We start from the raw sequence: 22,275 nt of genomic DNA, 5'->3' as shown, positions 1-22,275 counted from the left end.
TGTTTCAGCTCTAATCATACCACACTTAAACTTGGCATTTTATGTCTGTACCCAATAAAAGAAAGCTAACAAACCAATGTAATTAGATAAAAACAACAAAGAGGCAGATACATAGATTAAAAAAACAGTCACATCCACCATGTTAATTAACTAACTGGCTGCTGCCCTGATTACTTCTTGAAAAAAACAAGATCCCTGGTCTCAGTGGGAGTGAAGCGGTGATATGCAGGGACCCATTTTTCTTTGCTTGATAACAGTTCATTCACACTGTTTGTAAAATGCTCCTTAGTGTCTCAGTGCAATAACGCACGAACACGCAGCTGAGGAGAAATCATACATTTATTGCCAACAGAGATAACAAATAATTTACATTAATATTCACACATCTAGATGCGCATCAGTCAGCAGCTTTTTGGATCAGAGCTGCCCCCACGACACAGAGATGACACCAAGTAGATTCACACGTGGTTCAGGACACGGTTAAGGTTTCGAGTTGTTTCCAAGATTTAAAAAAAAAAATCTTTAAGCAGCACAATTCACTAAGAACTGTAATTTAAATCCTATTATCTTTTTATTATAAGCTTCTGTTTAGCTAATGTCTTTGCAATAATTTTGCATAACAATAATAATTAATATGTTTCAATTCAGTTCTCCATCATTTGTAACAGCATTTATTAGTACACAAACACTTGATAAATGGTTTCCAATAATATAACATAATTGTACTCGGCTTTACGGACATTTTAAGTCGTTTTAATGTACAGTATTTGTCAAGTATAACTTCTCCTATGAAGACATATTTTATACTGTTATAACTGGGTTTTACAATATTGTCCTTCATTACTCTGTCGGCCTCCAAATTCATCAATAAACACATATCTGCTCATCACTACATTACAGTGTGTTATAAACCATTTATTAAATAATTATATACCAGTTAGAAATGCTAAATAAAGTGTTGCCCAGTCATTCAAACTGGGGAAAATCTGAGGACTGACGCATTAATGTGTGATTTATTTACTCTCTGTTACAACAGAAAAACATGTGCATTCAGTGAGACAACGTGAGGGAAGTACAATGACGATCATTTCATCCTGCAAGAAAAATAAACAAGTTTGACAAATCAAATAGATGTAAAAAATGTTTTAAAAGCCATTTAAACATTGATCCTGTTCAGAATCAAGTGAATGTAAGACTGGAAACGTTTCATGAGTTTACACACAGTGTCAGGGCAAATCTAAGCCTCTGCCCACAGCTACATTACAATGCTGGACTGAGTAACAAGGATTTAAATAAATAGCGCAGCCGAGACTGTGGATAAGATGTTAAATACACTTGGCAAGAGACGACGACACCGCCATGTGTTTTAGCTCTGGGTGTCTCCTTCCTCCGATGCCTGCCAAAATAATAGTCCTGTGTATTGTTAAACTGAGGTTATTCTAATGCAGTAACATGAATAAATATGTCCCGTGTTGCATCTCCAGTTGTGAGAGGTATTATTAGTAGTGTTGGTGTGACTGCTCTAGCGTAAACAAGATGAGGATAGTTTGCGCTTCTCATGCTCTCACGTTTCAGCTATGGAAGTTATTCTATTTGAAACCGACAGCGCAGGAAAAGGCTAAAAAAAAAGAAAAAGAGAGAAAACAAAGAGATGTGGTGCCTTTAAACCAAATCACTAACAAACAGTCAAGTGTCTCATGAAACGGCATATTATATGAAATATTCCTCAGTCATTCAGGTAACAAACATGATGATAAAGCATAGTTGAACAAAAGAGGAAGAAATCAGTGCTTCTTCCTTTGTCTATGGCCAGAAACATGACAGTAATAACTTCCTTGGCTGGTTGATAAGCTGAAAATGTGATGAGAGCAAAGAAGAGATGAGAGAGAGAAATCCCCAAACTGCTTCCTGTGCTAACAGTTAAGTTTTTCCCTCAAACTGACATATGTGAACAAAAGTTGAGGAATGTTGTTTAATGATTTCTGTGCTGTTACACGTTCAAACATCTTTTTCTCATTCCTTCAAATACTGCCGAACACCATTTCTCAAAACCACCCCTTTCATCTCACAGTGAACCCAGGAAAACTGACTTGATAACATAACGAGTGGCTGAGGGCTTTAAGACAGAAAGGCTCAGAGGAAATGAGTCAGAACTGCATTACGCTTTTTGTCCTTAGTGAGTGGAGACCAAAACCTGCATCTAAAATGTGTCTGTAGACTTCAGCTAACGCTACGATGTGTGGTGGTCCTCTCTCTGCTCCCAACATCCAGCAGTGGTGGTTGAGTGTGTACGAGTGTGTGATGTTGGGATGATGGTGTCAGGGGGGCTAGCTGAGGAGGTCCGGCTGTAGTCCGATCCTCTGCAGGACGTCCTCGGGCATGCACAGTACCGGATTCACCGGCTTGATCTGTTCGTCTCCGAGGAGGGAGAGACCTGCAACTCCGAAAAGAGTGTGGAAAGGATCCACCTGCAGAGAGGAGGGACAGTGACTGAGAATCAGAATCAATATGCTGTATGTATATTGATTCTGAAAAAAAAAAAAAAAAAAAAAAGGAGTTGCATGTCATTCTACCACTAATAACTGTGGTTGTTATGACACACTGTAAGAAAACATTGTGGCACAGGTTTTCAGGATGTAAAATGCAACGATCTGCATCATGGAGCCAGAAAAAGACATTAAATTCAAGTAATATCTTTAATGGGCTCAGATGGTGGGAGAGGTGGAATTGGAGCAGCAGAGATGAGCAGCCCATTTTTTAAAAATGTAATTAGGAAAACTGGTGTACCAAAACACTGGCGGAAGAATGCAAGCTTTGTCTTTGTGTTCTGTGATAATAAACTCAAAAACTTTTGGACGCTTGCTCTAACAAAACAAAATGAAAATTCAGACTTTTCATTATTTTCAGCAATCTAAAGACCAAACTGATTAATCAGCAAATACTGGGCCAATTAACAGCTGAGGAAAATAAATTGTTGTTGCTGTAATACTATTTATATAAATTAGGAAAAACTGTGAGATTTTTTTTGCGTATTTCAAGCCTAAAAAAATAATATAGGTGCTCTTTTTTTTCCGTTTTCTGAAGTGAAGTTATGAAGTTAAAGTTTCACATTCATTATATAAACTAAAAATACTGAGCCCTGTCAAATGTATCTAAAGTGCAGTATCTTCTAGAGTTTTTAAAACTTATCAAATTCTTATCTACATATTTTCAGCATTCAGTTACTGAGGCTGTTCCCTGTGTATCTACTGTGAGATAACTTTTATCTACAGTGTGTGAGACAGAGAGACGCAGGACAGGATCTGTGTGTACAGGTGAGGCAAAATAAAGAGGGCAGGGGAGGGTAAATAGGGCCTTAGGATGCAGGGAGATGGGTACAGACATTATTTTGAAAAGTGACAGGTCTAACACACTTATTCTTTCCATTGCAACAGACGGATTTTAGTTGTGTTGTGTTCGACAGCTCACCATGTCTCCTGGTCTATCAGCAAAACCTCCCGTCTCCTCGTCCTGGCAGGCCAGAATAAACGTTCGCAGCTTGGCCTTGTCGATCCAGTGAATCCTGTTGATGATTTTCAGCGACGCCAACACCCACCACGAGTAGCACACATCCGGAAGCTGAGTGGAGCAAAGGAGTGGCAGTTACATTATATTTTGCAGGGGTTGGGTGTTATAATTCCAGTGAAATTAGCACTGGCATGGTGTTTGCTGCTGACCACTTTAAAGGAAAATTATCTACAGCAACTATCACCCATATATGTGTTCAGAGTAACAGGTGTTGATAAAGAGTGGGAAGCACTGACATCCAAGGCACAGAAGGGAAAACACAACATAAAATCAGTCCGAGGATATGCAGCAACTCTGAGCGTGTGAAATGTGAAGTGAGGATTCTTTTCCTTCATACATTTAATTTATCTCACATGGAGCCGATTGTTCAATATTGCATGTGGTATTTATAAACTTAAAAAAAACATTAGCGCCAGGAGCTATGATATAATTTTATATGGTAGATATATTATATTTACAACTCTGAATGATTCAAATTAAAAGACTAAATTTCCCCGAGACGAGACACGTTTATCTTAAAACTTCTGAAGAATTCATTCCCAGTGCTGGAGAGTGTGAACCATAAAAGCAGCAGAAATAAAACATGATACACCAACAAGCTGGTGTCTGATTTCTCAAAACAACATCTGCTGAGCGCAAACCTTCTCAGGACGTCCATTAAGGCCTCCGGACGGCAGCTGCCTCTCGCAGAGCCACCAGCCCAGCAGGTCGGCGTTCACCTGGTGCAGCTGACCGGTGAGCGACAGGAAGCCGGTGCAGCAGTAAATCTGATAGACAGAAGGGAAAAGAACATTATTATTTGAGAAGGACTTTAATGCATGACAGGTGGGGTGTAAATGTAATACCTGCCACCTTCCAGAGTGAGAACATTTCCTCCCGTTTGTGTCGAGGACTGACAACCTCTTAGCTGAGTCAGCCTCCCTCCTACGAGACCAGCCTGCAGCCTCGCATTTGTGATGTGTGAATAATAATTTAGATGCCTGATGCTATGTGGGAATTAGCAACTTAACACCTGATTTATTCCATTTCACTCAGTTTTAACTTGTTGCTTCTGTTTAAAAAGAGTTCAAGAAAGAAAGAAAGTAAAACTTGCACTGTGTGAGTACATCAGTGCACTCACCTGACCAGCGTGAGACTCTGACCCAGGTCTGCAGCCGAAACCTCCGTCAAAGTTCATACAGGATAAGACGAACTCTACAGCTTTGTCAACGTTTATCTTGTCCATCTTGCCCTTAGAAAGAACAGAGGACCAAGACACATCTTGTAAATTACAGTGTCGTTGTGTACGTGCTTCATGATAAAAACCTGTGGAAAAAGTCGCACACATACCAGTAATGCAAGTGTAGCAACAGCACAGAAGGAAAACCTTGTGTCTATTTCTCCTGTGAAGACAAACAACTGTCACTATAACAAACATTGCACTATTTTATATTCTATTTAAAGCAAACTGTAAAATAAATAAATGACAACTCTTATACTGTCTTTAATTTGTTAAAAATATAATTGAAAAGAAGTACATTCTCAATTTTGGCTATGACGAGGGCACTTATGTAATCTGCTGTACTAAAATTCTTGTTTGCTTTACATTCTTTTTTTCATTTAAACAGCAAATGTTACTTGAGACAACATAAACCGGAGTAAACCCTCCTCACCCCATTTGTCTCCTGCAAATGAGCCGTCTTCCTGCTGCAGCCCTTTGACGTATTCCACCACTTTGTCCACATCAATCGCGTCCGCGTTGTCATATAAGCACAAGATCTAGGAAGGAAAATACTGTAATTAAATAAAAAATAATACTGAAAAAGCAGTAAAGAAAACACACAAGGGTTACAGAGCAACCAGGTTAATTTTACAAACCTGATGCCAACAGACACTTTAATCATAAAAATCCTTCAGGAGAAAAAAAATCTTTTTAAAAACTGCAGATTAATCTACCAATTATTTTCTCCATTAATTGACGGCTCCAAATGTCTTGCTTTTTGCGACCAATAAGCTAAACCCCAAAGTTATAAAACTGAGAAAAACAGACAATCTTAATATTTGACAGATTGAAAACACTTTTTATTCAAGAAAAATGACTTAAACAATTGATTATCAAAACAGATGCAGATTATGAATGGAATAATCAGTTAAACAGTTAATAAACAGAATTATCATTGCAGCTCAGTTCTGCTGAAATGAAAACAAAAACCATTGAGGACCTCATTTATTTTAAACTTCCGTCATCCAGGATTAAAATCAATTACAATATATTTATACTTTCAACACTCTCTTTTTATTTGATTTATGGTATCAAACATTACATCTCATCAAATTCAAATTATAGATAAGTAATGTCTTTTTAGTTGGTGACAACTGTATCTGGAGATTTAACAATTTTAACAAGTCCACTGACAGAAAATTAACCAGCAAATATTTTGATAATCAATTAATCGTTTATAGTCATTTTTAACACACTTTTGGAATCTATCATGACTGTTTTAATAGACAAGCTACTAATTAATTGAGCAACCAATCCACAAATTAACTGGTGACAGTAATCTTAGGTTGCAGCCCTAACTCCAACCTCTGACAGTAGGCAAGTTGCAGAGGAAACAAGAGTAAGTAGTAATCTGTCAAAGTTCATGTTGACTGTGTTAGGAGTCACCTGGACAGCGCTGAGGGTGTAGAGCAGGTGGGGGTCGTGTCCGATGCTGGCACTGATACCTCCGCACTCATGCTGACAGGCTTTGATGAAGTCTATGATCTCCTCCCGGTTCATGCGGGGCAGCTGGTCCATCAGGTCCATCACCGTCAGGCCCCAGTAGATGCCGCTCATCCTCAGGTACTCGGATAGCGTGTACTCCTACACAAACACAAAGAGGACATGAGGGGACAGCAGAACAGGGCGTGTTCGTGAATAAGGTTGTTTTTTCACAGTTTAGGTAAAAGTTTATAAATTTTGTATTAGGAACATAGTTAAAGCAATAGAGTATGGTTAGAGTCTGTACTGAGAGAACAGAGAGGAACTGTTTTTTCTGTTTACACAGACAATATGGAATATTGTACAACAACAACAACAAAACAAGAGATCTTAAGACAACATCATGAGCTGCTTTCACCATTTTCTGACACTTTATGGACACATCATATTATCAATTAAATGATAATGAAACTCATTAGCTGCAGCCCTACTTGGGACCAAGTGTTTGTTTTATTTTTTTAATATTTTTATAATTTCTCCAATATACTGTATTTAATTTTTCTAATTAGTATTTATCTTCTGTTTTATTTTGTTTTACTGTTAGTTAAATCTTATTAGTGTTTTTCTTTTATATCTTGTCATAATGCCTTCCTGTCTTATTTAAAACAGTAGATTAGACCTGCGTTGGTTGGTCAATTAATCGATTAGCAGATCGACAGAAACTAATCAGCAATTATTTTGGTAAACGAATAACATCTTTGAGTCTTTCTTTATGCAAAAATGATGCTCCTTACAGCTCCTTACATTTAATTCTTTACCATACATGACACTAAAGTGAATATCTTAGGGTTTTTTACTGGACAAGAAAAGAGATCCGAAGACATTATCATGAATTGTTATAAGCCAATAGGTTAATTTATCGAGAAAATTATTGACAGATTAATCAATAATGAAAAATCTTACTTGTGAGTATTTATTCATATCTTGCACCACAATATAATTTTAGAACTGTTATGTTCTTTTTTTCTATATTAGTGATTTACTTTTATGTGTCTTTTTTTTTGTATTGCCTTAGGTTTCTTTTATATCTTAAAGCGTTTCTGCCTCAAGCACAGCACTTTGAATTGCCTTGTTGTGACACATAAACTTGCCATGTCATTGTGCACGATTTCTAGCCTAGACAGATAGCTGCTTCACTGATCTCGGAGGAAATTTAGGAATCTAGTAGCTTGTAAAAACACACACACACAAAAAAAAGGTAAGTGTTCAGGCGTATCTTGGGTAGATTAATTAAAAAACAAAAGACACTCACATAGTCATCTTTTTTGGAGCCGTAGGCAGCGATGTAGTCTGCATGTTTGTCCAGCAACAGTGAGCTGGGAGCGTCAGGCTTGATGATGACATCTTTCACTTGGGTACCCTGGCATGAAAAACACATCAAATGAGTGAAAACAGGCCACTAATTGTGACCCTGTTACAGTGAGCTAAACGGACAACCCCCATCCTATTACTATGAAAACCCGACACTGCATAAACTCATATTACGTGTCTGAATAACTGAAATGCCAGAGTGAAATGAACATTGGTTGTTGACAGGTTGTGCTAGCGACAAGTCACATGCTAACACTGATGTTAGTTACATTTTAGCTGCGTTACTTGCAGCTTTCACACATCAGCGGTTAAATTCAGACACAACGGAGACAAGCGAACCTTTAAACCCACTTCGGCTATAATGTTAGCTTAAAATACACGTAGTAACAAACACATTTACAACAGTATGCTGGTTACCATTCTGAAAATTTTCGCATGATAGCTTCTCCTTCTTCTTCTTCGCCTCTTTTTTTCCTTCTTCTTCTTCTTCTTGTCAAATGGCGGTTGGAATGACGGGCGTTACCGCCGCCTTCAGCTTCGGAGTGTGGACCACAGAATTATTATTATTATTATTATTATAATTATTATTATTATATTATATTATTATTATTAGTCTGTCCATTTCACTTGTCCTTGAGAGACTAAATAACCATTTCCGTATCCATTTCTACTCTTTCCACGTTATAATTTTAACCAGGAGCCTTGAGTCACCTTCTCTGGGTGGTGAGTATTTCCAAGCTTCTGTTAGTTGTAGAAAACTGGAAATTTCATCCATTCATCTTAATGGGAAAAATTAACATGACAAATTCAACATTTTAAAGTCTGAATGGAGTTTCTATGTCGAAGCATTTAATAACCTGAGAGGAACATATAATGGGATTGCCTCTGTAATAAACTGTTAAAGAACTTTAATACTACCAAGCTCTACAGGAAGCAATAATGACCGTACTTACCCATAAAAAGCTATCTTTATTTTGCAGTGTTATACTCTAAGCACTGTTTTTCATTTGTGAATTCTTCCAACATAAGTGTGTTAACATCTGGGACAAAGTAAGTAAGCGACCCTCTCTATCATGCCACAACAGTCACTTAGCCTGAAGGTAATAGGGGACAGGAAATGAAAGAAAAGAGGAGTCAGAAGAACAATCTTAACAAAGAGAGAGAAGGAAGAACAGGAATTTGGAGATGAAAGGCTGATCCTGGAAGGCTGAACGAATACACACACACACACACACACACACACCTAAAGCACCAATGGCAAAAAATCTTTTAACATTCTGTAATAAAAAATATGTAAACCATTCAGATTGTGTCCTGAATGTCTAAAAAGTAGCCTGGTTCTCAGTCAGACACATGAACTCCTGTGGTATTTTCAACATGCAAGCGTGTGTCCAGAATCACTCCTCCATCAGCGCCCAGGCCTCTTCAGCTGTCATGTAGCACTGGTGAGCCAACCTGCCTTTCACGGCTGCTATGGCGACTTCTGCTGCTGCTGCTGACAGATCAAAAGCAGGGAGGGAGGGAGGATATGAGAGGTGAGGATGGAGGCAGAGATAATACTGCACTCCCGGTCAAAGTCTGATGTCAGTGCAGTCTATTCTCCGTGGTCGTATATTCAGCACAGTGAGGTCTGTTAAGGCAGCGTGGTGCCAAACCTGCCATCTGTGGGTCTGCGCTGGGGTTGTAGCCTCCCACTTAGTTCATCTCTGCCTCTCTGGCCAGCAGCAGGTAACAGGGTTCATCCTGCGTCCCCCCTCGTCACAGTCTGTCAGTTTCAATGCACTGTCATACCAGCAACAGTCCTGCTCTCTGGTTGATTTAAAGATAAAAAGCAAGATTTCACAAATTTACATTAAACAAAAACAGAAACACTACAAACGCTTCAGCTTCAAATTTATCCTCTCCTAAAAACCCCACCAGGGGGCAGTATTATCATGACTACTGGACCAGGACTCTCATCTCTTTAACTCAAACACTGTGTCTGCATAGTTGACAGATTGACTCTCGTATCAAAGGCTCAGGCCACTATGATTATAGAAGATATGTCTCCAGCATTTGTACAAAAGATTTGTATTTGTAAAGAAAAAAAGACTGTGAATAAAAACTGAACAAACGATAACACAGAGACACAGAGACACTGTGAAATAAGTGCTTTGTCAACATATAGATACGGATACAGAGCAGAAAACTGTAAAACTCGATGCCCAAAATTCCTACACAGTGTGCTACACCGAGGTTTGACGCCATTTTTAAATCTGAATCTCATTGGACGGTGACAGTCTAATCAAGAAGCAGAGCTGCTGACATTTCAGAGATTTCATCTGCTCTGCAGTGACAATATTCAAATACAATAAGCAAACAGCTTCCTCAGTCCCTTCATTTACAGGTACATGTCACTGCGCTCTTTTGGGGTTAAAATGAAGATGCTCTCTACTCCTCTCATCATCAGTGAGGACGTCACTTCCTTGTCACTTCTCTCTTTGTCTGTTCGAGGCAGTGGCAGCAGCTTGTTTGACTGCTCCATGTATAAGACTGTTTTATATCAATACAACTCAATGGAAATGACCAGAAATAAGATTTAAAGATTTTTTTACGTACTTCAATAAGTGATAAGTTGCTGGTGGTTATTCTGACCCCAGTTCACAGCAGAGATGCAACCAGCTGTGGGTATCAGTGCAGACCAGTTAGGACTGACAGGACATAAATGACACAAAGATCCACTGTTATATTCACTGTTGATTGTTGTTGGACACTTACTGGGATGAATCTCAAAGAATCAGGTGAGGAACAAAATGTCACAAAAGGAGTTTCTATGTGGAAGCATCTAGAAGGAGATATGAATAAAAAATGTTGGAATAATGAGGAATTTTTGAACCTCAGAAAAACATATAAAGTTGGGATTGTGTTTGCAACAATCCCATCTAATGAGTGATGTATTGTGCTGCATATTAGATCACAATTTGCCTATTGTTGAAGCCAATAAAAGGCTCCTTGGGCCTTTAATATTAGATGGCATCTCATGCTTGTATGTAGTTTAGTACCAACAATAACACAGTACAATACTAATAACCAAGGGCAAGACAATCCTGGAGGCTATAGCAGAGCCAGAGGCCTGACACAGATGCTCTAAATGATTATCTGGTTCTTCTGAAGGTTTAAGGTTGTGTTCAAAGAGTTGAGCACATTTGTCCACAAGTATTGTCACATTGAAGATTAAACAAATAAATCACTTACACATGACTTGACCTACAGACACATGGTAGTGGTGTCATGGTGATTTATGTGTTGTGTTTGAATACAAAAGCATTTGTGTCTTAAAACATGAATTCCTAATGACTAACAGCAGATTCACAGAACTAACCAGGATGTATGACATCAGGTATTTGATTATAAATCTCCTCAGCCTAAAATCATGATCTTCAGTAAAAACTTTAGTCAAACTGAGCTGAGGAGCTTAAACCTCCACTACATCCCTGGTCAGCAGGATGAAGGTGCCCTCTTGTGTTGTGCATCAGTTTTCAGATTTCAGTTGTTCAGCTGCTGTGATGTTCACTGCAGGAAGAGGAGTCACACCCTGTAACACTGATGCTGTATTCAGGTCACATGGGAAAGATGGAAGACAAGAGTTTCCAGTCTACAAATATTATTCACATCAGTCTTCAGGTGGGAATGTGACTTCTTCACTTCTGATTGACCAGCACTGAAATAGCTGAAATCAAATCTAAAGAAATATATTCATTTTATGGTGACAAGACTGGCGCTGATGCAGGCTGCACAGTTTCCATTTGTTGTTGACTGTTCAACATTTCACTTGTTGTAAAAGCTGTGTGACTGTGGTCAAGTGATGACTGTGAAAACTTCTCAGAAACAACTTAAATCTTCACCAAACATCAGATACTGTGTCTTGATGAATTTCACTGAACATGACAGCCTCATTCTGACCTTTCATCTTCATGAAAATCAACATCACAACAAATAAAATGACCTCAAGTCCACAACAACACAACCTCTCTTGTCTTATGTGTGTCAGGACCCTACTAAACTTTTTCACACTAAAACTTAGTGTGAAACTAAATAAAGTAACTCTGAACATTTTAACAGTTTTTGAAGCGACAGCTGAAAGAAAACTCTCTGTGAAAAATGTGTTTTAGTGAAGGAAGCTGAAAGGACAGAGACCAACTGACAAATGTTCCTCTGCCCTGAACATCAACACTGTAACACTGTAGTTTTTACTGTTTTGCCTCACATTAGTTTCACATTTTCTCCATCAGCGATGAATCAGATCCTGGGATGAAGACAGAGGAAAACATTTGATTTATTATTGAGGAAAAATCAACTTTATTCATGATGTAAAGCTTCAGTTTGTTCACACATTGGATCAGTAAAGTCTGTTCAATGACTCTGGTTCAGTGATTTCATGAACAGATTCAAGTCATCCACACAATCAGTTTGTTTCACCTGAATCTCAGATTTGGAAAAGAAAAGAATCAATCATCTCCTCATTGATTATTATCATGATAATTACAGTTTGATAAAAACTCAGACCTTATTTGTAAGTTGATTTGAACAACAACAACATTTGTTCTGACAAACACATCAAAGTAAATGTAATTATAGATTTGTGTCTTTACACAGTGAGAACAAAACATCAGTGATAAAGGAAGGTCTGCTGATTTCTCTGTTGAGGCCCATGCAGTGGAAGAGAAACAACAACAGACAAATACATCAACACAACTTTCGGTAAAGAAAAATCATCATGAGCAGTGATATCCTCCATGGTTCCAGCTCCACCAAAAGAAACTCAAACATCAACACAACAACAAATGAGAAGAGGTCAAAGTACCACCCATAATGTTTGATTGACAGGTGATCTGTGTGCAGTGCAGAAACAACAGCAACAAACATGGAGACAAAATAAAGTGATGAACTAAATTACAGATTTTAACCAACCGGACCTTAAATGACCTTTGTCTATTTGAGTTTACAGAACTCAGCTGTGTCTCCATTACAGCATGGAATCCGAAGTCCAGCATGTAGAGGCTGAGTGAATGTGGTCTGGACTCTGTGGAGGAGAGTCATGGTTTCAGAGACACTGTAGAAGGACAGAATACCTGCTCTGTGATCCAGGTACACTCCTACTCTGGAGGACTGAGGACCTGAGACTGGAGTTTTGATTTTGTTGAACCAAAATGTAAAACTGTTTTGGTAACAATTTAACGCCCAAGATTTGTCATTGAATCCAAATCCACATTGATTCAAGCTCCCTGCTCTGCTGATATTCTTGTATGCGACTGCTACATCAACTCCTCCTCCTCCTTTCCACTCCACCTCCCAGTAACAACGTCCAGTCAGACTCTCTCTACTCAGGACCTGCCAACATTTAGTGAATCTGTCTGGATGACTAGAATAAGACTGTTGTTGACTCACTGATGTTACTTTTCTGTTTCCCTCAGATAATAACAGACATATGTGTGCTGTGTTTGGATCCAGTGTGATTTCCTGTGAATATCTTAAGAATCCAGCTCTGGTCTTGGGCTCTGGTTGTGACAGTAAAACATCCACTTCAGTCACTGTCAGTGAGATGTTTGTCCATGTCTCTCTCAGAATGTCCTGTAGTTTATCTCTGAGGTCTGACACAGCTGCTGTCACATCCTCAAAATGCCTCAGAGGACGGATATTGATGCTGGATGAGTCTGAAGATTCACTGAGTCGTGACAGTGAGGGGTAGTTGTGTAGAAACTGGCTGTGATCCTCAGTGTGTGAGAGCTGCTTCAGCTCAGCGTCTCTCCTCTTCAGCTCAGTGATCTCCTGCTCCAGCTTCTCCTGAAGCTCTTTGACTTGACTCACTTCAGTTTTCTGCTGGGATCTGATCTGCTGCTTCACATCAGAGCCTCTTTTCTCCATGAGACGGATCAGCTGAGTGAAGATCTTCTCACTGTGCTCCACTGCTTTGTCAGCAGAGCCATTGATAGCCTTCACCTCCTGATGAAGAACCTTCACATCTTTCTCTCTGTCCTGGATTCTCTGCTGGATTTTTTGTCGACTCAGCACAAGCTCTCTCTGCTTCTCAGTCCTTTCTGCTACAGCTGAAACTGTGTCGTGGCCTTTATGTTCATCCACAGAGCAGAGATAACAGATACACTGCTGATCAGTGCGGCAGAACATCTTCATCACCTCATCATGACGAGAGCAGATGTTCTCCTGGAGCTTCTTGGAGGGCTCCACTAGCTTGTGTTTTTCAAATGTAGGTGATTTAAAATGAGGTTGGAGGTGTTTCTCACAGTAAGAGGCCAAACAAATCAGACATGACTTGACAGCTTTCAATTTTCTACCAGTGCAGACATCACATGCCACATCTTCAGGTCCAGCATAGCAGTGATCAGCAGGAGCAGCTTCGAGTCCAGTTTTCTTCAGCTCCTCCAGTAAATCTGTTAACATGGTATTTTTCACCAGGACAGGCCTCGGTGTGAAGGCCTGCCTACACTGAGGGCAGCTGTGGATTTTCTTCTCATCCTCTTTATCCCAGTGGGTTTTAATACAGTTCATGCAGTAGCTGTGTCCACAGGGAATAGTCACTGGATCCTTCAGCAGATCCAGACAGATCGAACAGCAGAATTTTTCTTGGTCCAGCTGAACTCCTTTCTGCGCCATTTCACCTCCTGAGAGTCACTGTCAAGCAGGTTCACTTTCCCTGAACAGAAACAATCTCTGTGCTCTGGAGGAAAACAGATCTCTGCTCTCGTTCACCTGCTGCAGTGAGTGAGACTCATCATCTCCTGCAGTTCACAACATGTTGTATACACCCATCCTCATACTTACAGATCTGTGAGGGGGAGGGAACAAAGAAACAGCTTGACAGGGTGGAGCTTGATACGTGTTGAAGCAGGAATACGAGAGAAAAGAGGGAAGTGTCTTTCAGTCTGTTCTGCGCTCCACAAAGAGGAGCTGTTTGTGAGAGACAGGGTGTGTTATCTGTCATTTACAACACTCAGTAAGAATTATAAAGTGGAATAGTTTCACTTGGAGCTCTTATATTCAGCTTACAACATCTAGGCAGCTAATATTATTCATATTTTACAAAGTTTCCTGCAAAGTTAATGGAGTTCTGCAGAAGAATAAAAACAGAGCTTCTCATTCTGAAGTTCTGTAAACTTTGATTCTATAACTGAATCCTAAGGCCCGGTGACGGTGATTGTTATTGTTATTAACAATCTGACCGTGAACTAGATCACATCATTTTAAAGTCAACTTGTTTACAAAAGTAGAATATTTGAAACAACAGTGAGTTCAACACTACATCAGATCTTTCACCATACTCATTCAACCTGATCATTACTGCAGCTGTAACTCCACTGATACCAGATTTATTTAGGAAAATATCAACATTTATCACAATGAACATACGTCTTGGACTTTACTGTGTTATCCTTCACATTTTATAGATATATGTGACTTGGCCTCCTGTGTCTCATTTCAGTTAAACTAAATTGAACAGTTAAAAATATCCAAGACAGTTTTTAACATAAACAAACATCTCTTCACAAACATATCTAAAGTACCTTAAACATGTCTGTGGCATTTTTTAACAGAAACATCTTGTTACATATCAGTACACATATACACAATACCAATATATCAGTAATAAGCTAATATTGCTCAGTATATTGATTTGACCAGTTATCAACCCAGCTCTACTGGGAAAGATCAGATTCAGAAATTCTTAACACAGAGTTTTGTTCACCAAAATCAGATCCACCTCATCCAACCATAGCAGTAAAATACTGCATTTATGTATCAACTCTCTCATGTCAGTAACAGGGGGTCATTTTTCTCCAAATGGAGTACTTTTACTTAGTTTTCTTCTACATTAATTTATTTTATCATCAGTCACTGTTTGAGCTCAGATACAATTTGCTAGAATAGTTTGTAATATCAAAGAAAAGTGTGTTCAGATACAGAAACTGACTAGATGTGAGTCTATCACAGGGCTGACATATAGAGACAAACAACCATTCATGCTCACATTCACACCTACAGGCAATGTAGAGTCACCAACCAACCTAACGTGCATGTCTTTTGACTGTGCAAGGAAGCTGGAGTACCTGGAGGGAACCCATGCTGACCCAGGGAGAACATGCAAACTCCACACAGAAAGGCCCCAGGCCCGGGGATCAAACCCAGAACCTTCACTGCACCACCGTGCTGCCCTAAAATGAAAATCTGAAATATAAAAAAAAGGATCTCCTCCACCAAGCTTCTGTCTTTAGTCTTTCATCTGCTCCAGCTCACAGAACTCCGCAGTGGCTCCTTTATATTCACTGAACCAAAGTCCGGCATGTAGAGGCTGAGTGAATGTGGTCTGGACTCTGTGGAGGAGAGTCATGGTTTCAGAGACACTGTAGAAGGACAGAATACCTGCTCTGTGATCCTGGTACACTCCTACTCTGGAGGACTGAGGACCTGAGACTGGAGTGATGATGCTGTTATGTCTGAATTTGTAACCACTGCTGCAGTTTCACTCTAAAACCCAAGATTTGTCATTGAATCCAAACGCACACTCATTCATGGACCCAGCCCTGCTGATATTCCCATATGTGTCTGCAACTGTAACTCTGTTCCCTCTCCACTCCACCTCGCAGTAACAACGTCCAGTCAGACTCTCTCTACTCAGAACCTGACACCATCTGATGAATCTGTCTGTTCTAAAGAAGTTAATATTTCTCCTAAAACAAATGCTTTGAAAATCAAATAAAAAGACAATTAAATAAAATCTTATATGCTTACATAAGCTTTCAGCATTATCTCAACTGCAAACTCAGTATATATGTTAACTCCATCCTAGTCTTAAGAACATGAGATGAGTCATGTTTTTTGTCAAATTACTGTTTCCAAGGTCAAAACTGAACTTTGATACTCAACTGATGTGAGGTATTTAGAACAGAAGTCACTGACAGGCTTCAAGAGCAACCAAGTGTTGTATTTGGAGAATATTTATCATGCAAAATATCTAGAGGTATTTGGAATTTGATTTGGGACTACTTCATATACTCCTGCTTTTGCAGTGTGTTACATTCAAGTCTTTAGGAATTAATCTTTTAAAGGAAATAAAATGCAGAAATTATTGCTTTTCTTTTATTCGTTAGAAAATGTTACCAGGTAACCAATCAATTTTATGTAGTTTGTGTTTGGTTACTGAGACTACACTCTGATCTTATTATAAAGCCGGTAATCAACTACACGTGGCATTTTTTAATATTGTAGTTTATTCTTCACTAATGTTAGATTGTTCTTAAGTTGGGGTTCACTACAGTGTGTTTGTGCTGTTTGAAACAGATTTTTCACTCTTGATGCTTTTGTATTAATAATTGTATTGACATCCAACTGTAAAACTTTGCTAGTATGATGAGAACATAACCTCCACAGTGTGATGTCTGATGGATCATTTAAAAAACAACTGAAAGGATTTTATTAATCACATGTGTATAACTCCAAGACTAAACTCAAAGTCAAATTATCTGGTGCATTCATGTCCTGTGAGATTCACAGTTGCAAAAAGTAACTTCTTTGATTTGTTTCTTTAAAAACATCAAATATTAAATTTTCCTTTTGGTCAAAATTTAATTCTAAATTTAACCTGTTTGATCCAAAAATATTTCAAGAACTTTATCAAACAATTCAAAAATATTGAAAAATCAACAACGATTGATTTCTGTAATTTTCATCCACTACAGCCTAATCACTTTAATTTATAAAACAAAAATTAAAACATATTTTGAGATAATAGAAGAACTAGCTTAGACAGTTGTGGAACCATTTCTTCAGACCTAAGGAAGAGTTTCTCATCTAAAAGGTTAACTTATCAGTGTTTTCTAAAGGGCAAATAATCTCTGTAGTAAACAAAAAAGTAAAGGGTTAAACACACTGCTCTTCTTCCTTGACTGAGTCACAGCCTGACAATCCTCCCTCTACTTCCTCCTCTAAAATACAGTGAGCTCCACTCAGTTCATGTGTTTCCTTGTTCCCTTCCCTTCAGATCTACAGTCTGAAGATGGGTGGAAACAACATGTAGTGAAGTGAGAGAGCTGACAGGCCACGTTCACCGCAGAAACACATGTTTTTTAGATCAGAGCTCAAACTAGACTCTGTTCAGAGAAAGTGAAACTCAGACAGTCGCTGACACTGAGAGGCGAAATGGCGCAGAAAGGAGTTCAGCTGGACCAGGAAATGCTGTCTTGTTCCATCTGTCTGGATCTGCTGAAGGATCCGGTGACTATTCCCTGTGGACACAGCTACTGCATGAACTGTATTAAAAGCTTCTGGGATAAGGAGGATGAGAAGAAAATCCACAGCTGCCCTCAGTGTAGGCAGGCCTTCACACCGAGGCCTGTCCTGGTGAAAAATACCATGTTAGCAGTTTTAGTGGAGGAGCTGAAGAAGACTGGACTCCAAGCTGCTCCTGTTGATCACTGCTATGCTGGACCTGAAGATGTGGCTTGTGATGTCTGCACTGGTAGAAAATTGAAAGCTGTCAAGTCATGTCTGATTTGTTTGGCCTCCTACTGTGAGAAACACCTCCAACCTCATTTTAAATCACCTACATTTGAAAAACACAAGCTGGTGGAGCCCTCCAAGAAGCTCCAGGAGAACATCTGCTCTCGTCATGATGAGGTGAAGAAGATGTTCTGCTGCACTGATCAGCAGTGTATCTGTTATCTCTGCTCTGTGGATGAACATAAAGGCCACGACACAGTTTCAGCTGTAGCAGAAAGGACTGAGAAGCAGAGAGAGCTCGTGCTGAGTCGACAAAAAATCCAGCAGAGAATCCAGGACAGAGAGAAAGATGTGAAGGTTCTTCAACAGGAGGTGAAGGCTATCAATGGCTCTGCTGACAAAGCAGTGGAGCACAGTGAGAAGATCTTCGCTGTGCTGATCCGTCTCATGGAGAAAAGAGGCTCTGATGTGAAGCAGCAGATCAGATCCCAGCAGAAAACTGAAGTGAGTCAAGTCAAAGAGCTTCAGGAGAAGCTGGAGCAGGAGATCACTGAGCTGAAGAGGAGAGATACTGAGCTGAAGCAGCTCTCACACACTGAGGATCACAACCAGTTTCTGCACAACTACCCCTCACTGTCACCACTCAGTGAATCTACAGACTCATCCAGCATCAATATCCGTCCTCTGAGGTACTTTGAGGATGTGACAGCAGCTGTGTCAGACCTCAGAGATAAACTACAGGACATTCTGAGAGAGACATGGACAAAAATCTCACTGACAGTAACTGAAGTGGATGTTTTACTGTCACAACCAGAGCCCAAGACCAGAGCTGGATTCTTAAAATATTCACAGGAAATCACACTGGATCCAAACACAGCAAACACACGTCTGTTATTATCTGAGGGAAACAGAAAAGTAACATCAGTGAGTCAACAACAGTCTTATCCTAGTCATCCAGACAGATTCATTAGATGGCCTCAGGTCCTGAGTAGAGAGAGTCTGACTGGATGTTGTTACTGGGAGGTGGAGTGGAGAGGAAAAGAAGTTTTTGTAGCAGTTGCATACAAGAACATCAGCAGACGAGGGAGATGGAATGAATGTGGATTTGGATACAATGACAAATCTTGGGCGTTGAATTGTCACCAAAACAGTTTTACATTTTTGTACGACAATATCAAAACCCCAGTCTCAGGTCCTCAGTCCTCCAGAGTAGGAGTGTACCTGGATCACAGAGCAGGTATTCTGTCCTTCTACAGTGTCTCTGAAACCATGACTCTCCTCCACAGAGTCCAGACCACATTCACTCAGCCTCTACATGCCGGACTTTGGCTTTATGGAGACACAGCTGAGTTCTGTAAACTCAAGTAGACAAAGGTCATTTAAGTTAAGATGCAGTTGGTTAAAATCAGTATTTTAGTTCATCACTTTATTTTGTCTCCATGTTTGTTGCTAAAAGCTCAGTGCTGTTGTGTTTCTGCACTGCACACAGATCAACTGTCAATCAAACATTATGGGTGGTACTTTGACCTCTTCTCATTTATTGTTGTGTTGATGTTTGAGATTCTTTCGGTGGAGCTGGAACCATGGAGGATATCACTGCTCATTATGATTTTTCTTTATGTTACGGCTGTTGAGCCGTGTGTAGGTGTGGTTGTGTGTTTCCCTCCTCTCATTCCAGGTATCCGCCTTCTTTTTTCCCTTCCCCCGTTCTCATGGTAAGTGAACCCACCAGTGTTCACTTAACTAATCAGGTGGCTTGGGTATTTAAAGTTCGAGGAGGAACCTAGTCGGTGCCAGTGGGCCATTCGGCAGCTTGAGTGCTGTGTGTGAGAGCTGTGAGCAGTTGTTGTGTACCGGATTCGGTGGAGTTGTTAACCCAGGTCTTGGTGCTAATTTAATTCTTTGTTGTATCTCTGTTTCAGGCAGAACGACCACTTCCTTCCAAAGAAGTCCGCTTTTCGTTGATGTTTCTTTGTGTTAGTCATTGTAAATAAATTATCTTTTTTTGTATTTTTCCGCTTTCCTCCTCTCCTTTTCCCTGGGTTTAAATTTGTGTTACTCCCCACATCCCCTGACCAAATAGGGACGTAACACTTTACCTAAACTCACATTTCTCCATATGAAAATATGAAGTTCTCTGTGCTCGAAATGTTTGTTAGATATTTGTGTTGATGTATTTGTGTGTTGTTGTTTCTCTTCCACTGCATGGGCCTCAACAGAGAAATCACCAGACCTTCCTTTATCACAGATATTTTGTTCTCACTTTGTCAAGACACAAATCTATAATTACATTTACATTGATGTGTTTGTCAGAACAAATGTTGTTGTTGTTAAAATCAACTTCAAATAAGGTCTGAGTTTTTATCAAACTTTAATTATCATGATTATAATCAATGAGGAGATGATTGATTCTTTCTTTTCCAAATCTGAGATTCAGGTGAAACAAACTGATTGTGTGGATGAAGTGAATCTGTTCATGAAATCACTGAACCAGAGTCATTGAACAGACTTTACTGATCCAGTGTGTAAACAAACTGAAGCTTTACATCATGAATAAAGTTGATTTTTCTTAACAAATCAAATGTTTTCATTCCAGGATCTGATTCAAAGCTGATGGAGAAAATGTGAAACTAATATGAGGCAAAACAGCAAAAACTACAGTGTTACAGTGTTGATGTTCAGGGCAGAGGAACATTTGTCAATTGGTCTCTGTCCTTTCAGCTTCCTTCACTAAAACAGATTTGTCAAAGAGAAATTTTCTTTCAGTTGTTGCTTCAAAAACTGTTAAAATGTCCAGAGTTACTTTATTTAGTTTAACACTAAGTTTGAGTGAGAAGAAGTTTAGTTGAGTCCTGACACACATAAGACAAGAGAGGTTGTGTTGTTGTGGACTTGAGGTCATTTTATTTGTTGTGATGTTGATTTTCATGAAGATGAAACTTCAGAATGAGGCTGTCATGTTCAGTGAAATTCATCAAGACACAGTAACTGATGGTTGGTGGAGATTTAAGTTGTTTCTGAGAAGTTTTCACAGTCATCACTTGACCACAGTCACACAGCTTTTACACCAAGTGAAATGTTGAACAGTCAACAACAAATGGAAACTGTGCAGCCTGCATCAGCTGGGCAGAGGAATAAGAAACGTGAATTCTTAAAAAGGGTTAGATTCTCCTTTAAATGTACAATCCATGATTATAATATAGTGTTTCATCCTCAAAGCTTCTGGTGCAGACAAATAACAGAGTAAAATTAAGAATATTAGTAATTACAGAAGCATGTAGGGGACTTTATTCAAAAATTCAAAAATAAATGTAATTTTTCCACACATGTATACATTTTTGGATTACACTAGACCTGTCTTAGTGAATATGAGCAAAACAGGAGAAGCAGTCAACAGGTTCCATTTGAAAGTATTTAATCTTTTGCAGTCAGTCAGGCGTGAGTGGTTACAGGTGAGTGTTTATATTTAATGTAGATACAGGTCAAATTCTATCAAATTAATTTGAATAAAGCAACAAACAATTTAAATCGAAATCAGTACATCAATACATATATGATCATGTGACAACAAACCAAGGAGATTTGATGTTCTACTTAACAACAAAATAAACACAAGGAAATAAAAATTAAATCAACTACTCACTCGACACAGTCAGGAACAAAGGTGAAATGACAGAGGGAAGCAGCTCAACTGAAGGCCAAACAGAGAATGAGCTCAGGACACAGAACAAAGAAAACTTAAGACACCTGTGTGAGCTGCCCCGTCAGCATCACCTGTGCTCTTCAGGTCAGCAGTCATCTGACCCCACTGCCTGCAGGATACATTATTTAAGTAAAAAATAACATTTCATCTTCAAAGACTTCACCTGCTGTACAGTGACAAGATTCAAATACAATCAGCGAAAATCCCACTGTGTGATTTATGATACATTGATAAATTGAGATCCTCATATTAGAGTTGCTTTCTAAAATAATCAAGTTCCATGAGAAAGTTACTGTCAGCAGGTCTAGAGTTGTTTTTCCTTGTTTCTCTCACAGTGAACTTAATATGTTCTTACTGGGATGAATCTTGAAGAGTCAGGGGAGAGACAAAATGTCACAAAAGGAGTTTCCATATGGAAGTGTTTAGAAGGAGACATGAATTTTTAAAAATGCTGGAATAA

General features: G+C 39.1%; 3 protein-coding genes across 3 annotated transcripts; 1 reads left to right on the top strand and 2 right to left on the bottom strand.

Moving 5' to 3' along the window:
- Positions 1-321: 321 nt before the first annotated feature.
- rabggtb (Rab geranylgeranyltransferase subunit beta) lies at positions 322-8,161 on the bottom strand. The gene is made up of 9 exons (XM_071491795.1): positions 8,039-8,161; positions 7,563-7,670; positions 6,215-6,412; positions 5,220-5,325; positions 4,897-4,949; positions 4,688-4,798; positions 4,209-4,334; positions 3,469-3,618; positions 322-2,468 (listed from the first exon to the last, which is right to left on the bottom strand). Exons 1-9 carry the CDS (start codon positions 8,039-8,041, stop codon positions 2,328-2,330), a joined length of 996 nt encoding a protein of 331 aa, XP_071347896.1. The 5' UTR covers positions 8,042-8,161; the 3' UTR covers positions 322-2,327.
- Positions 8,162-11,935: 3,774 nt separating this feature from the next.
- Positions 11,936-15,067, bottom strand: LOC139629618 (tripartite motif-containing protein 16-like). The gene has a single exon (XM_071492356.1). The coding sequence runs from the start codon at positions 14,270-14,272 to the stop codon at positions 12,593-12,595; it is 1,680 nt and encodes a 559-aa protein (XP_071348457.1). The 5' UTR covers positions 14,273-15,067; the 3' UTR covers positions 11,936-12,592.
- A 2,489-nt stretch (positions 15,068-17,556) lies between these two features.
- On the top strand, positions 17,557-20,119 carry LOC139629576 (tripartite motif-containing protein 16-like). The gene has a single exon (XM_071492284.1). The coding sequence runs from the start codon at positions 17,813-17,815 to the stop codon at positions 19,478-19,480; it is 1,668 nt and encodes a 555-aa protein (XP_071348385.1). The 5' UTR covers positions 17,557-17,812; the 3' UTR covers positions 19,481-20,119.
- Positions 20,120-22,275: the final 2,156 nt, after the last annotated feature.

This window comes from Trachinotus anak, unplaced genomic scaffold, assembly GCF_046630095.1.
Source record: "Trachinotus anak isolate AG129_WGS33_773 ecotype Australia unplaced genomic scaffold, CSIRO_AGI_Tana_v1 ptg000012l, whole genome shotgun sequence".
NCBI classification, from domain to species: domain Eukaryota; kingdom Metazoa; phylum Chordata; class Actinopteri; order Carangiformes; family Carangidae; genus Trachinotus; species Trachinotus anak.
This window is presented reverse-complemented; position numbering and strand designations above follow the sequence as displayed.

Coding starts and splice junctions, on each gene's coding strand:
- rabggtb (XM_071491795.1), bottom strand. Junction 6,413..7,562: donor GCTCCAAAAAAGATGACTAT/GTGAGTGTCTTT, acceptor GTGTTTGTGTAG/GAGTACACGCTATCCGAGTA. Junction 5,326..6,214: donor ACACCCTCAGCGCTGTCCAG/GTGACTCCTAAC, acceptor TTTCCTTCCTAG/ATCTTGTGCTTATATGACAA.
- LOC139629618 (XM_071492356.1), bottom strand. CDS start 14,272: ATGGCGCAGAAAGGAGTTCAGCTGGACCAAGAAAAATTCTGCTGTTCG.
- LOC139629576 (XM_071492284.1), top strand. CDS start 17,813: ATGGCGCAGAAAGGAGTTCAGCTGGACCAGGAAATGCTGTCTTGTTCC.